General features: G+C 42.4%; 1 protein-coding gene across 1 annotated transcript in view; it reads right to left on the reverse strand.

Moving 5' to 3' along the window:
- jag1b (jagged canonical Notch ligand 1b) overlaps window positions 1-15,190 on the reverse strand; it is a 30,884-nt gene that overhangs the window by 6,191 nt on the left and 9,503 nt on the right. Inside the window, exons 4-20 of the mRNA XM_088934337.1 lie at window positions 12,918-13,175; window positions 12,366-12,426; window positions 9,238-9,368; window positions 8,978-9,097; window positions 7,679-7,792; window positions 7,460-7,573; window positions 6,571-6,684; window positions 6,122-6,168; window positions 5,572-5,745; window positions 5,085-5,235; window positions 4,166-4,330; window positions 3,174-3,287; window positions 2,795-2,908; window positions 2,590-2,703; window positions 2,137-2,253; window positions 1,532-1,559; window positions 960-1,045 (exon numbers count right to left, since the gene is read on the reverse strand). Coding sequence (XP_088790463.1) covers window positions 960-1,045; window positions 1,532-1,559; window positions 2,137-2,253; window positions 2,590-2,703; window positions 2,795-2,908; window positions 3,174-3,287; window positions 4,166-4,330; window positions 5,085-5,235; window positions 5,572-5,745; window positions 6,122-6,168; window positions 6,571-6,684; window positions 7,460-7,573; window positions 7,679-7,792; window positions 8,978-9,097; window positions 9,238-9,368; window positions 12,366-12,426; window positions 12,918-13,175 — 2,022 coding nt within the window. The remainder of the gene's footprint in view (window positions 1-959; window positions 1,046-1,531; window positions 1,560-2,136; window positions 2,254-2,589; window positions 2,704-2,794; window positions 2,909-3,173; window positions 3,288-4,165; window positions 4,331-5,084; window positions 5,236-5,571; window positions 5,746-6,121; window positions 6,169-6,570; window positions 6,685-7,459; window positions 7,574-7,678; window positions 7,793-8,977; window positions 9,098-9,237; window positions 9,369-12,365; window positions 12,427-12,917; window positions 13,176-15,190) is intronic.

Genomic DNA, 15,190 nt, shown 5'->3' on the forward strand with positions numbered 1-15,190 from the left:
TACCAGGGGCAAATTCTAACCAAATATTCAACATCACGCAAAATATTTTCTTTGACAAAAATGTAATTGAAAGGCAAAGCTGTACAGATAATCTTCCCCCATCTAGGGCTGTAATAGCTCAGGGTGAATTGGAAACTTTTACCACTCAAACAGCGTATTTTTATCTAGAATGTCTAAGAGGTTGAAATTTGACCTATTTTAGAGCGTGTTGGAAAATGCAGTGCAATTAACAGCTATGCGGAAAGAAAAAAATAAATTTGACGTTTTCCAATCTCGTGGGAATTTTGGAATAGTTTGTCAGATTCCATGAGCAATGTCACAACAGTTCAAGGACCATACTGTCCATACAGCTTCATGGAAATAATGTCCATAAGAAAAAATCTCTCTTGTGGTTAAGGATTCATCTCAAACTTTAACTGTGCAATAATTGCACAACCAATTTGGAGTGTTTTGGCACAGTTCACTACTTTTATAAACCACTTTCTCAATATGCTATTTTCAGGATGCTTTCTGAAACAGAGGTAAGTACAGGTCCCACGGTTTTAAAACTAGTTTCCATGTTCTGGATGACTGTCAACAAGAAGCACAAGACTGGAATAACAGTGGTACGCTGTAGACCGGGTTATCTAGAACACGTAAGGGCTCTCTCATAACTCTTGGTACCATTTGCAGACAGAGGCAACCTTTGTAACATACTACTGGGGATCAGGGGTGCAGATCAGGGGCACTTATAAGAGCTTACATGAGATTGCGGTTATGTAAGTGCTCTGTTCTCAGGATCACTCATCAGGTAAAAAAAAAAAAAACAACTTTCAATTTATAAGTACATTTATAATGTAAATTAAACTTTCAAGACACCTGCACCCTACAGTGATGCTAGTTTAGGTCACTACACACGCGCTGGTATTTTAAATGAGCAATAAAAAGGATGGGACTGTGGTCTAAACTTTGATACTTACTGATCCTACAGTCTGGACCTGCAAAACCCGGGGCACATTCACATCGGTACCAATTGTCACCGTCCACACATGTTCCGCTGTTGTAACTGAAAGAGACATCGGAAGAGAGAGGTGAATCTCAAAAGGTCAGGCACAGTTCAGGCTCAGGCAGTTTATATGGAAGACAACTATTTGCACTGGACTTCAAAGTCCAAGCTCTCTTACAGTAGTGTCTTGAAGAGACAAGCTTAGATGATGATGGAGTCCTCAGACAGGGTGAGCTATCTTTTAAGAATTCAAAGCTATGACAACAACTTGCACATCATAATACAAATGCTGAATTTGAATGACTTGTTCTCTCACCACAAGCACTTTTTTTTTTACAAATATGAGTCTACCATGCAATATTTTCATATAACCAATGTGTGTGTGTGTGTTTAGTAGCCCTTTAATATTGCTGAAAAACAGATTTTGTGTACTTTTAGCAATCCACAATTGTGTACTTAATGTTAGCTAAGAACTATTAGCTGAGAGACCAGAGAGACTTGTTTACCAGAGTTAATTTCTTAAAAGTATGTTTTGGAATTACTTACCAGGGGTGTGGACTGCAGTCATTGGTGTCTGCAAAAGAGAAAGTTATTATTTAACACATGTAAAGCAATCAGAAACAAAGACAAGTTGCGTCTTGCATGCACAGGGTGACTCCAATGGGGTGAACCACTGGCACTTTTAATGATGCCAAAGTTGTAGTTCCTGATTATTCCACATTATTAACTGTTTGCAAAATGCGGTGTTTGCCCTCTTAAAAAAATTGCTTCCAGGTTCTCCTTCATAAAATTTTCAGAATACATTTTTAAACACATGTACACAGGAAGAAATCCTTGTAAAGCAAGTAACAGGAAGACATGAGTGGAAGCAGACATGTCGCCGTTAGGCCAAGAATGCGCAGAAAGCAAGATAACATCTGTCTCCACTTATCTAATTTGCAACTTTCTCATGGCCAGGTCCAGACTGTATCACACAGAGTGCCTCGAAGACATGGGCTCACTTGATGGCTAAATCCTCAGGAAAACCAGTTCAGCTTCTGATTCTAATTTGCTAACTCGGAGGGTGACAGGATGAGCTAGCCTTTCTCTCTCTCTCTTTCTCTAGAAGGAAGGCCAACCAGCTCTGAGGCAGCCCCGAAGAACACACTTACTCTGTGTGCATGTAGTCCCTTCCCAGCCTTCTTTGCAGACACAGGTGAACGAATCCCCGCTCACCACACAGGTGCCGCCATTCTCGCAGGGGTTGGGCAGGCAGCTACTGTTTTTGGCTGCAATGCGGGAAAAATCTCATCATCATCATCAGGATACGAGACTAACACCAGCAGAAGAAGAAAAAAAAAACACCGCCCATTCCTATTTGGCTGAATGACACCAAAACGACTTATCTGAACAGACTAGATAAAAGATTAATGAGTTTTTCTGCAGAAGCAGCAGCTGGTTATTGCAAGGAGAATCCAATTCATGTACTTTTGATAACAGGGTTAGGATTATATAATGCGATATAACCAATACAAGTTTCAGCCATCAACCCAGCCCCTAAAAAACAATGTTTTTTTCCACCAGCAGGCATTATATATATATACATATGTAGTTATATAGTGTACCTATATTGCAGGTAGCTCCTTCCCACCCCAGTGAGCACATGCACTTGAAGGTGTCTCCTTCGTCGTAACACGTCCCTCCGTTGTTGCACGTTGCCTCGTCGCACTGGCTCTCGCCTGGAAGAAACGAGCTACGGTCAGCCCCGTCTCCTCGCGCCCGCGCCGGCGGACAAGACGAGAGAGGCCGCGGAGGAGGACGGGCGCTTACGGGAGTGGCAGGTTTTTCCTTTCCACCCATTCTTGCACTCGCAGTAGAAATCGTTCACCAAGTCCCGACAGGTCCCTCCATTGTGGCAAGGGTTTGTCCTGCAGTCGTTAATGTCTACAAGCGAAACGTGGAGGGGGAGGGGGGGGGGGAACAAATTTGTGAAGGTGCTTTGAATTATTTCCAGGAAAACACAAAAAAAAAAGGTGGAGGTTTGTGGCATGTTGCTAAGGTCATTGTCGACTGCCGTGGGGCGTTTCAATCGAAACGGCGGCCTTTTCAGAAGCAAAGGACGTGCAAGATCCTCTTAAGGACTTTAAAACCCACGGTGAAAGATTTATGTACACCTGGATTACATATTTCAAATGGGATAAAAACTCACTGGTCTCACAGTGGACGCCTTCCCAGCCATCGCTGCAGATGCACTGATAGATGCTCACTTTATCGATGCACGTCCCTCCGTTTCTGCAGGGGTTGCTCTCACAGTCGTTGATATCTGCAAGAGATGGGGATGTGTTTAGGTGCCTGCCTTAGATTGACAAGAGAGCCACTGCAGTAGATGAGTGTACGTCTTTGGCCCCAATAGGTATCCGAGTTTAAATTTGTGGCTTGTACCTGATCTAAAAGAAGTAAAGGAAGAAAAAAAACACCTCCTCAACTGCATGTGTTCCGTAAAAGCAGAAGTAAAGCTCACTAGAAAATCTACATCCCATTAATTCATTACACAATCTCAACAATACACTGTAGTATGTGTCATTTTCTGAACAAAACTCTTGTATGGGTTTCATGGATAAGCAAAACTGTAATTCCTGTGTTCAACCTGTCATTTTCAGTACTGCCTTTAACGGTGACTGATAATCAACTCTCACCACCACCACCTCCTCCTCCTCCTTCAACCCCACAAAAGTCAAATGCACTTCAGATCGTCACCAAAACCACAGAAAAAACTGCAAGTGGAAAGGCAGACTTCTTGGCGCAGTCAGAACCCATTAGCCAACTTTCACACTGACAGGCTTGGGAAGTTATTAATCTCAAGGCTGACACAAGCTCCCCTGCGTGAAAAACAAGCTGCACCGGCTCATCCCAGATTTACCAGCTGCTCACCAGGTCTCTTCAGCGAAGAAATCAAACCCTGCGTGTTGTGTACTAAACTGGGTGGTGTCCCAGTCAGGGACTGAGAGATTAGAAAAAGATTAAATCGAGGCCAAGGCAATACCAAAGTGCCCTACTCAAGGTAAGAGTTCCATAACCCACAGCACACTTGAAGGTTCTGAAGCTGAAGGGCGCCAGATATCACCATGTGTGAAGCCTAACCTGCACATCCATGCCACTGCCTTGGGGTGTGGAAAAAACAGAATTAAGGGGCTTTCTTACTCTCATGGCAGTAGGTTCCTGTGAAGCCCTCCTTGCACTCGCAGGTAAATTTGCCTCCAGCTTGACTCTTGCATCTCCCATGGGGCCCACAAACATTGGAGGAGATGTAGCGCACACCTTCAGGGGTGCTGTTTGAGGCGACCGCGACTGTGCAGCTATCAATCACTACCAATCACAATCCGGAAAAGAAAAACACAGCGTTAGGTGGCAAATCCATGAAGTTTAAAACACACACATCGACATCTGTACTGAGAAAGGTCTTCTCTAGGTTCAGTAAAATATAAAAAAATCCATTTGCTTGGCAAATCTAGATAGAACAAGGGTCCATAAGAAATTATTTAATTCTAGAAATTGGTGTTTAATCCCAAAATGAACTGCAGTTCTCTTTTTATAAATAATAATAAATAAGATTTTATTTACGATCGTTTTTCAAGCACTGAAAACTTTTGACAGTATTAACCATCAACCTCAGCCAAGTTCTGAGCAGTGCAGTCGTTATCTGGCTCTGTGGTTGGTCTGACCTCTAGTCTGTCGCTCACATAACACAGAAAGGGAAGCCCACCAAGCCATTATAAGGAAGAACACACACAGAGCTGTTAAGCATTCGCAAGATTTTGAGGATTTTGACGAAACAAAAAAAAAAAACTCTTTTGGTACTGAAGGTATTGCTCAAGAGGGGGCTGACAGAGACTGGCACTGCAGCTTAAAAAGTGAAATCGTAGATGAACCCTTTCTCTAGTAACAAGCCCCGTGAGGGATGTTATAAATTAGCGTAACAGCGAGACAGTCCATTACTCAGATTCACACAATGGCAGACAGTGGAATGGGCAGGACCTCCTGTTCAGATATTATCTTACAGTAAATTAAAAAAAAAAGTTAAAGTTTAGGACTTTGCAGAACCACAGAGAAGGATAGATACCTTCACAGGGTGTCGTACGACAGTGGTCTTTTAAATGCGAACAGTTCTTTCCCTCATAGTCTTCAGGGCATTTACAGAAGTAGTCAGTGGCGAGGTTGTAGCACTGCGCTCCATTCTGACACGGGTTTGGTTCACAGTAATCAATATCCAGCTAGGAAAAACAAAAAAGGGTATTAAAGTTGGCAAACATTATACACTGCTATTACAAACACAAAACTGGAGCATTATGCTTTTTAACCAGGAACAATTAGAGAGGAGTAAACAGCCATCCCCCCAAAAAACTGTTGTTCTGCAGTCATCATGCAAGGAACAGAGCACAAATGAGTTTTTTTTTTTTCCTGGGCAGCATTTCAGCATAATAACAGAAATACAAACCTCTCTAGTTTGGGAAATTTGTGGAACAACAGTGTGCGATTTTTACGAAAAAGAAAAAAAAAACAGGGAAGCGTTCAGCGATATCTAGGGCACAAATGTCCCCACTGCCTACCTGACAGAGGTTGCCTGAGTAACCGGCAAGACACAGGCACTGGAATCCATTCACTTCATCCTGGCAGCGGCCGCCATTCAGGCAGGGACTGCTTGCGCATTCATTGATGTCCCTCTCACAGTGCTCGCCTGCATAGCCGGCTGGACAGACACAACGATAACCATTAACCAAATCCTGAAAGAGAAAACAAAAATGGGGTGGGGGGGGGGGGAGGTTAAGGATTATAAAGAACAAAAATAACAGTTCCAAAATAATTAAGAAAGATTTTCCTGGCAAGGCCTCGGGACAGGAATGTTTATGGTAATTTAATCTACCGCAGCAAGGCTACGCTCGCCCCCCACTCACGCGTGCGCGCACCCACATACATATCCCGGCTCTCCTTTCCATACTTTCAGGGAACGCCACTACGACTTCATTATGTTCAGAGCGTTTCCAAAGGTAACAAGAGATGCTGTTTCCATGCCTTAACGGTCTCTATTTTTAAACAGGCTGCAAATGGACCAGGCCAAGAAAACAAAAAATGCAACCGGAAAACAAAAACGGCACCTACCTTGCAGGTGCCTCCGTTCTGACACTGCCCCTTGCAGTCGTTCACGTCTGCAACCAGAAACAATTCATTTCAGCGGGAAGCAGGCAATACATTTTTCAGCGATGTACACAAGGATTTGAAGGGACTCTCGAGGTCCAGCGAGATAAACTTTTAGACAGATTTCCTGCTTGCTTTCTTTTCAGATAAGCTTATTATAAAGGGTGGGAAACTTGAGCAATTCTTGCGACGCTGGTTACTGGAACTTCACATGATTGTTTCGGCCACGTTATCAGAGCCTAGCTGCACAGCGGACTAATGATTCTGATAAAATTGTATATTTTCATTCTAGACTGACCACTCCCTTTCGGAAAACATCAACTCCTTGGCTCAGCGCTTTAGTTAGACATTAACCTGTGCCACAGCAATAGCAGCGACGGCACCCTGTGTCCCCGAGAGCTGGGAAGACTTACTGATGTCACAGTTTTGTCCAGTCCACCCTGGGATACACTCGCAGAAGTATCCACCAATCAGGTTGCGACAGCTGTTGGCATTTACACAAGGCTGGCCGTCACATTCATTGGCATCTTAAAAAAAACAGGAAAATGGGGATGCTTCAGATTGAGAGAAAATGAGAAAAAAAATGTAGCTTTAATTGAAACTTTAGCCTTATTCTTTTCTACCCAAGGTTCTTTGACCATAACAAGCTGGAAATGCTGAGGGGGAGGAAGAATTAAGCAATAAAAGCTCTGGTTCTGGGATTGAGTGGAAGGTGGGCGGGGGTGCACATCTTAAATTTGAACTCAGCTGGTTTCTCGAGTGAGAAGCAGTTTATGTTAATATTAAAACAAACAAAAACATTTTAGTCCAGAGGGATGGGGAAGGGAGGGGGGTGGATGGGGATTACCGGATTAAAGTGTGAAAGGAATCAGTCAAGCTTCTCCAACAAGCTCTGTGACTCGGGTGCCCTATCCGCGGTCATTCAGATTAAAAAGGCAACTGCAAGAATGCGGACAACTCATTCCTCATGAGATCGGAGATTTGGGAGTCCAGCTGTACACTCCTTGTTCTGGAGGAGTGAATGCGAAGGGGTCCTATCTTTCCCACAGGATCCCCAAGCGGAATATGTTCCTTAAATTCCACAGCAACACGTGTTTGTTTGTATGGCCTGAGCCGACTGGCTGTGCGCGATGTTTCTGAACAGTTCCGCTGTGGCACTCCATTTGTTAGTAATTACGCTACATCGTAGTAAAAAGCTTAAACAAATGAAATCGTATAGGTATTTATGTCGCGGGCAAAACCACAAAGGGTAAACAGAGACCGTTTTAAAAATAAACCGGAAAACAAAACCGAAGAGCTTACCAATCAAGCATGTTTTTCCTGTCCACTGTGGTGGGCAACTGCACTTAAATCCATTAACCAGGTCTTGGCAGGTACCTCCATGATTGCACGGATTAGTGGCACAGTCATCGACATCTGAAGGGGGAGGGGGAAAGGTTTAAAACTCTGCCAAAGCTTAAAAAAAATACAAGCAGTTGAACATGAAGGCTGCATGTTTTTATTATCAAGCAAAAGCCTTACTAGTCATGCAGGATGGTCCACTCCATCCAGGAGCACACTGGCACTCGAACCCAGAGCTCGTCTCGACACAACTTCCTCCATTGAAGCAGGGATCGGACAGGCAAGCACGCTCCGCTGCAAGAGAGGAAAAAGAAAAGGCTCGCTTTGAGGCCCTGGCCTGTCTTTTTCTCCCCCACTTCAAACGCCACGCTCAGCTCCGAGCACAAGGCTACAGCCACGGCCTGTTCAGATCAGCCTCCGGCCCCACCTCCCGTTACCAGGGAAGAGCCAAGCGCTTATCCCATCGCCTTCTCATCAGCCGTCCGCAAGTTCACACAGGCAGGAAATTGTCTTTCATGCTAAGATGACCTTGCCAATGCGCCATGACTTACTTTACACTTGCCTGAGGGTTGGGAGGATTCGTCTTTGGGAAGGGGTGGAAAAAAAAAATCTCATTACTCTCCTCGGCTACAATGGGAGCCCTTAACAAAAAGCAATTCATTTATTAATAATTTAGGTAACTGGAAGTTTTTGTATGAGGGACAGAGATTGCGGGGCAGGTGTCCCTGCTAGTGTGAAAGATATGACCCCAGGAGAAACTTTAAACCCACAAGCAACCCTGCGCAGTGGTTCACTGACAAAGGGCCTTAATACTCCTGAGAGTATTACTCCTCAAAGCTCCCAGTGCAGTAAGGGCAGCTCCACTCTGATTTCAGGCTTGAGTGTCTCTCCAGCAATAAAACCGTCAGCGCCACAGGACTTTTGTTTTCATAAGAATACAATCATTGCAGTCCAAAAAATTGTATGCCTCAATATGGGCAAATTCCAAGTCTTAACAGCACACTCATTACATGAAATTGGCATGTTGATATAAATGAACAACAATAACAAGAAATGTATCCTAAGAGCAAACAAAATGAATCTGAAACAGAACAGGTGCAAGTCACCATTGGTCTTGGTGTCCATGACTTAGATCTAGTTACAATTCCTGTTCAGATTTTTTTTTTATGATCATAATGAGGTAACTCTCCTTCCTCAACAAATTCAAATGGATCCCTCCACTCCCTCAGTGCCTGCGACAAATGGGACCTTGGTTGCTGGTCTTAAATGTCCATGGATTCGTTCATGGGGCTCAAAAGAAACTCTGGCCAGACCACTGCTTTTATCCAGCACTGTCTGCGTATGCGACAGGTACTGTATGTCAAGAGCTGCAGTCAAGACCCTAGCAAATACTCAAATCCGTGAGATAATCAATATAAGGCCATGTTTAGCAAAAGTGCTTCTATCTTTAACAGTTTTTGGTGATCCGAAGAGACGTACCCCTTTCACAGTTGACTCCCGAGTACCCCTCAGGACAGGAACACTGGTATTTGTCTGGCCCAGTATTACTGCATGTTCCTCCGTTCAAACAAGGCTGGTGCGTCCCACAGTAGTTCAGATCTGAGAAATAAACGAAAACAGGTCATTTTTAAAACTTACTTTCACTCTATGTATATGGTAAAAAAAAAGGATTGCCTACTTTCAAATACGTCTCATAAAAATCCAAATCTGGGCAAAAGAGAATCAGAGAGGATTAATACCTTTGTCACAGAGCTGACCACCCCAGTTGGTTTCACAAAGGCACTGCCAAGGTTCGATGCAAGTGCCATGAACGCATCCTGGGTGCGGAATGCACTTATCGCATATATCTCCCTGCCAGCCGTACAGACATCTGCAAGGAAACAAAGTTTGGCATGGCTTTGACACTTGGACGTCCACCACACATTTCCTGCATCTTCCTGCCTTCCGATCTTTTTTAAAAATGAAGTTTCATACAGCTCGATTTTCTAAAAGAACACTAAAACACCTTTGTCAAAGGTCCCAGATCGATCTTTTGACAAAAGACTGCCTGTGTTCACAAAAGGGGTGGAAGTGCACAAAAAATATACATATTCTTCTGAACTACAATGAGTACCGGCTCTCCGGTTATTCACGATAGACCCCCCCCCCCCCAGAAGACAAAAAAAAAAGACTGGTCAACCTGATGAAAAGCTTGCAAGGTGGCTCTTGATGAAGCAAAAAATAAACTATAAATCAATACTGTTGTGAATAAGCAGCGGCAAATACATTCCACAGCTTCTTTTAGAACAAAAGGCCTATTCGCATAAACTGCAGAAGAACTAAGCCTGACAAATCAAAGTTCCATAGAAGTTAACTATTTTGGAGATTTGTCAAATCTATACAAAATTTTGTATTCTTCATCTACACAAAATACTTCAGTTTGAAGTTAAGGCTGAAAAAAATACTTCATGGTACACGATAACAAAACAACATTTAGAGTCCTTCCAGAAATGGTCTCATCTGTATTTGCATGTGGTCTCGCCGTTTTTAATGTGTCACAATGCAGGCTTAACAGCAACCTCAATGTGTCCCATAAGACATCCAAAATATGCACAATTTGCAAACATTAAGAAACTATTCAGAACTGCATTTTTATCACGCAAGTTATGGTCACCCTTATATTATAATATTTATGAATGCTTCTCAGATTTCATTAGCTTTAAGAACTCCAAGATATGTGATTTTTTGTACACATCATCTCCCCCACCACCCTTTATAGTCCAACCACTGATGATATTGATCCCCCAGAAATACCTCATAGAACAGGTTTGTGTTAAATACTGTTAAGCAAGAACATCTTAATCACTGAACCATGATCACTCTTTTTTTACTGGCCTATAATTCTCATTTCCACACTGAGGTGAAGAGAAAATGAGAAAACCTAACTGGAAAACGTAGCCAGGGATTTACTTCTATTACAGACACCGTTTTAAAAGTATAGTAACCCTTGTTAGGAGAATTTTGATTTCAATACTTTCCGGTCAGTACTTAATATAAACCTTCTGCTGAAAACACTGGGCAATAAATGCTCCAATAAAGCCAGGGAGGAATGTGAACAGGCTCTTTCAAATCAGCCTCTACTTGTTTTCTATAACATCATAAGACAATCCTCAATGCATGAAACTAGAAGAGTTCTCAGTATTCTAAAATTCCCTGCATTAAAGGTTTTGCTAAAATATTTCAGACGGCTATAAATATTAAATCCTTTGGTATATTTGGATAAGAGCCAAACATATAAAAATACAAAAGGTCCAGCACTATCCACGGACCTTAATCCTGGTCATTCGTACAATAAAGTCACAACACATCTTCCATAAAAGCTTCCTTCAACCTGATTTTTCTTTTCCTGAATGTCCGACCAAGTTCCCAGTTAAACAAACTGCAGGAAATTATGCACGGTTTCAGAAAGAAAACAACCTTAAAATAAGACAACAGTCCAGAACAGCAATCCCATACAAGCCAGTCCAGTTATTCAATAACATCACAAGTGTGTTTTCTCATGAGAAATTTAACTGCTGCACTTTGGTGATGAATCATATGCAATTCTGGTCTTGTCGGCAGAAACTGGCTTTGAAAGGGGCCAACAAACTTTTTGGCACTTTGGCCAGTGATGAAATGCTGTGTCATGTGAGCCTTGAAAGCATGTTGCTTCTCTCTGCGATAAACACTGTGCAGTTAAGCTCAATACAAAGACGCTCGTGTACGACACAACTGTATAGTTTACTTTCTATATGCTCCAAACACTGATGATGGCCACTAAACATGTAGTGGCTATGTGTTGTGGTTCCTGTTACTGTAACTCCTTCAGGAAGCCATGTACGTGCAGTGTGGGAAAGCTGCATCTTAAGTAAATAAATGCACTAGAGCTTGTCTGAACAGCAAGTATTAGGTGTGCACCTAAAAAACTGCTAACAAAGCCAGTTGTTCTGAGCATGAGGTAGCTACACCTACAAGGATTGTTTATACTAACTGCAGAGGTAAAAATTAGTGTTACAGGACTCCACTGATAATCTCAGCATTGTGCTAATGAACTACTTTAGGAAGCACTTAAGAACACTCTGGTACATTAACACTTAATAAAGTAAAATTTTAAAGTGATCAACGGGACTGGTTTAGGGGAAAATGTACTCAAATTTCAAACTTCTGACTCTGTTTTGCTCCCTTTTCTGTGGAGCCAGCTCTCGAGAGAAACATACCAGAAACCATTTTCTGAGCAGTAATTCCGAGCTCCATGATGCTAATTGTTAAATTGCTTGGGGTATATGACAGAGCTCTGGTTTCCATTGTTTCATGGCCAGAATGGAAACAACATCAAAGCACGACAGAAAAACTCCGAATTCATCAGTGTCTACTGACAAGATTCCATCCCCACTATTAACCTCTCAGCACTCAAAGCCTGGCTAACAAAAGAAAAGGAACCGAGAGATCTCACTAATCCCGTTTTGAAAAATGTTTGAGTTCTGCCCCTGGACTGAATGTGAAGAGAAAGGTGGTGTGTAATGGGGGGGGGGGGGGTTATAATAATATGGACTTTACATGCAGAGCTCTACAAGTCTGGGCTGCACAACTGGGTAAGAGAATTACTCCTAGATCAAGGGCAAAGACAGGCTTGGAAAATGACTTGCAATGTTTAATGATTAAAGAAAAGTGCCTGGAGAACGGTCAATTATAACAGACCATTACTCACTTGCTTACTAGGAAATAGCCAGCTGCAGGGAAAAAAAACACTCTAAATGTTGAAATGAATGAACACGCGTCTATCTCCTGTTAATCCCTGGACACCCCCATTAAAATCTGTTCATTATCCGTCGGGTTAGGAGCTGTTTACCTGCACTGTCCGGGTAACTTACAGGAGCCATGCTCACTGCTGCAGCCCTGACGGCAGATCGCTGGAAACGAAGAGAGACAAACACAGCGAGAGTCAGCATGCTGTCATTTCCCCACATCTCCTAACTCGTGGGAATGTTTTAATCTCTAACCAGCACAGTAATCCTACAAAATCCAAGATTGATCTGAGCTCTGCTATCATTCTGGTGGAAACTAACTGGGGTAGGTGGTGCCTTGCGACAGCAAATCCACCAATTCATCTTCTAACAATAGACCTCCACACTATAAATAGGCAACGGGCATGAAATATGCTGGTCTAAGACCCAGTGTCAAAAGGGAAGTAGTTAAAATACCCTGGGTGCTTTAAAAACTTTGACATCATTCCTTTTTGTGCCAGGCCTGTTCATTTAATACTGTGCTTTTAATTTATATTTAAAAATCACTGCACCAGTGCTTCACTTTTTTTCTACCATGCAGAGCGAGACCAAAAAAATGCTGGTCGCAGCTTCAGGAAACCGGGGTGATGCTTTCAGCAGGCATGACATCGGTGTACCTTTGTTGCACTCGGGTCCTGACCACCCTTCCAGGCAGGTCTTGTTGCCATTGTGATCGCAAGTGTAGTGCCCAAAGAATTCGTCCCTCGGCCGGCAAAACTTATTGCAGCCGAAGCCGTAGTAGTGCTCGTCGCAGGTGACGCGGATCTGGTACTCGAACTGGGCCACAGCGCCGTTGTGTTTCAGCGTTTGCCACTGACGGTTGGGGTTGATCATGCCAGAGTGCACAGCCTTTTCGATCAGCTCTCCCCCAGGGTCTGGAACAAAAAAGCAGGGAAAAAAACAGAATGAGCCACTGGATGTTCGAAAGAGAGGAATCTGCTTGTGTGCGAAGACATAAACAATTTGAAAACTGGAATCAGAGTAAGGAAATAGAAAAAAAAAACAAACTGATTCTTACTAAAGGCTGTAAGAAGGCTTCAGCTCATTAAACATTCAGGTTGCATCAAAGAATGCTGTTTACAGTTGCTAGTATTACCGTTTTCAAAGGCTAAGCTTTTCAACTGCTAAATTCAAGACTGGACCACAATGACCAATAATTACAGAGCAGCAACACCAGGCCACTCTTTTGACTGCCAGATTACTGCAGGATTCTAGCAGTTTGCATGGTTTTTTTTTACACACCAGTGAGCACCAAGATGTCAATTGCCTGCAGCTTCTGAGGAAAAAATGTCAAAACACTGTTGCTTACTCTTCACCAATAAATACATGTCTGCTGTTCCACACCAAAGAATAACAGATCCACATATAAAAACTCCAAGAACCAGGAGGTGAGCTAAGTGGGGTGAACAGCTCCAAAAAAGGTCCTTCTAAAGGCTAATAAATGACTGGGATCTAAGCAAATCTATCAAATGCAATTAGATCCTCACTGTATCTTCCTTAGTTGCTCTTTAAATGGGTTTTTGACAGTTTTCTGCCTGGTCCACTTTGTATGCAGGACAAAATACAGCAGAAGAGAAGCTATTTATAACTTCCTTAAAAGGAGAAAGTTTAAATTATGAACCAAATTGATATTTCACTTTAGTCTAGAATCCTGTACACATCTGTGGTATTTCACTGAAGGGCTGCAACCTGCGACTGAAGCGAACTAGCGCTTTCTTCTTACCCTCTGCCAGAAGCACTTGACTGTAGGGTGAAGATGTATCATAAAACATCCAAAATATTCCAGCCCCTCTAGTAAAAGAATGAATCTGTGAGCAAACTGTTATACTTTATATTAAACTGTCCTGAAACATTGAGAAATGTTGGACCTTCATTTGATATCTGGCTAGCACTCGGGAGGAATCTTTCAAATAAACTTGTCTATATAATAATATCTAAAACTTTGTTCTTTATATGAGGACTTTAATTGAATTTTAATGTTCCCAGAATGTTCCAAAACAGACAAAGTTTCTGCTAATCATTTGGGGTTTTTAACATCACCATCTATGCGAACATCCCGCAAGTCAAATCCTAAGACTGTGATTAGAAAGGTTTTCATTAAATTCCAACATTTCAACACACTACCTCATTAAAATAAGAGTCAATATTGTATTGGCTAGTCATTATACAGTATCTGTCAAATATTGACTAGCGAAGTCAATATTTGACAGAGCTACATAAAAGGCATTTATCTGTGCTAATCTTTCAAGACACCTTGTATATTTAAAAAAACACTCTTGCAAGAACTTCAGCCTTATTAAATCTGTTCCTATTCTAGGGCTTTATCTTTGCCTGCATCTAAAGTATAGTGTGATCATAAAGCACTAAACCTCTAAGCCCAAGCTGCAACACTCCTGAACTGTGCTCCTCCCCAGCAACTGGCTCCTAGCTTTTCACATGTAGGGCTTAATGGCTCTTCAAGAGAGGTAAAATACAAAAAAACACTCTACGCAAACACACACATCAGTTTCACACTAATTCGATAATTTTCCCTTTAAACAATTACCGTTTTTTTTAACCATCAGCTTTCAGAATGGATCAAATCATTATATTACACCATAAAAGGCCCAGGGAACCTGAGAAGGAGATCTTAAACAGGCCACAAAGCCGTAGAAGGAAAAAAAAAGCTTCATTTCCCTTTAGCGCCTCTGTTTAAAAACGGCCTCAGCTTTTGAAACACTTGGTGGAGTCAATAATTTGGGAGTGCATGTAACGCAGCACGCTGGACGTTAAACCGAAAGGCAACAGGGCTCAAGGCCGGACACAGTATACAGCTGTGCCCAGGGGTTGTTGCAGGGGCTGTATAATTGCATGGCCCTGGCCAGCACCTGCCATTATTCATCAACCGTAT

This window comes from Atractosteus spatula, chromosome 15 (genome assembly GCF_055471065.1).
Source record: "Atractosteus spatula isolate fAtrSpa1 chromosome 15, fAtrSpa1.hap1, whole genome shotgun sequence".
Lineage (NCBI taxonomy): Eukaryota > Metazoa > Chordata > Actinopteri > Semionotiformes > Lepisosteidae > Atractosteus > Atractosteus spatula.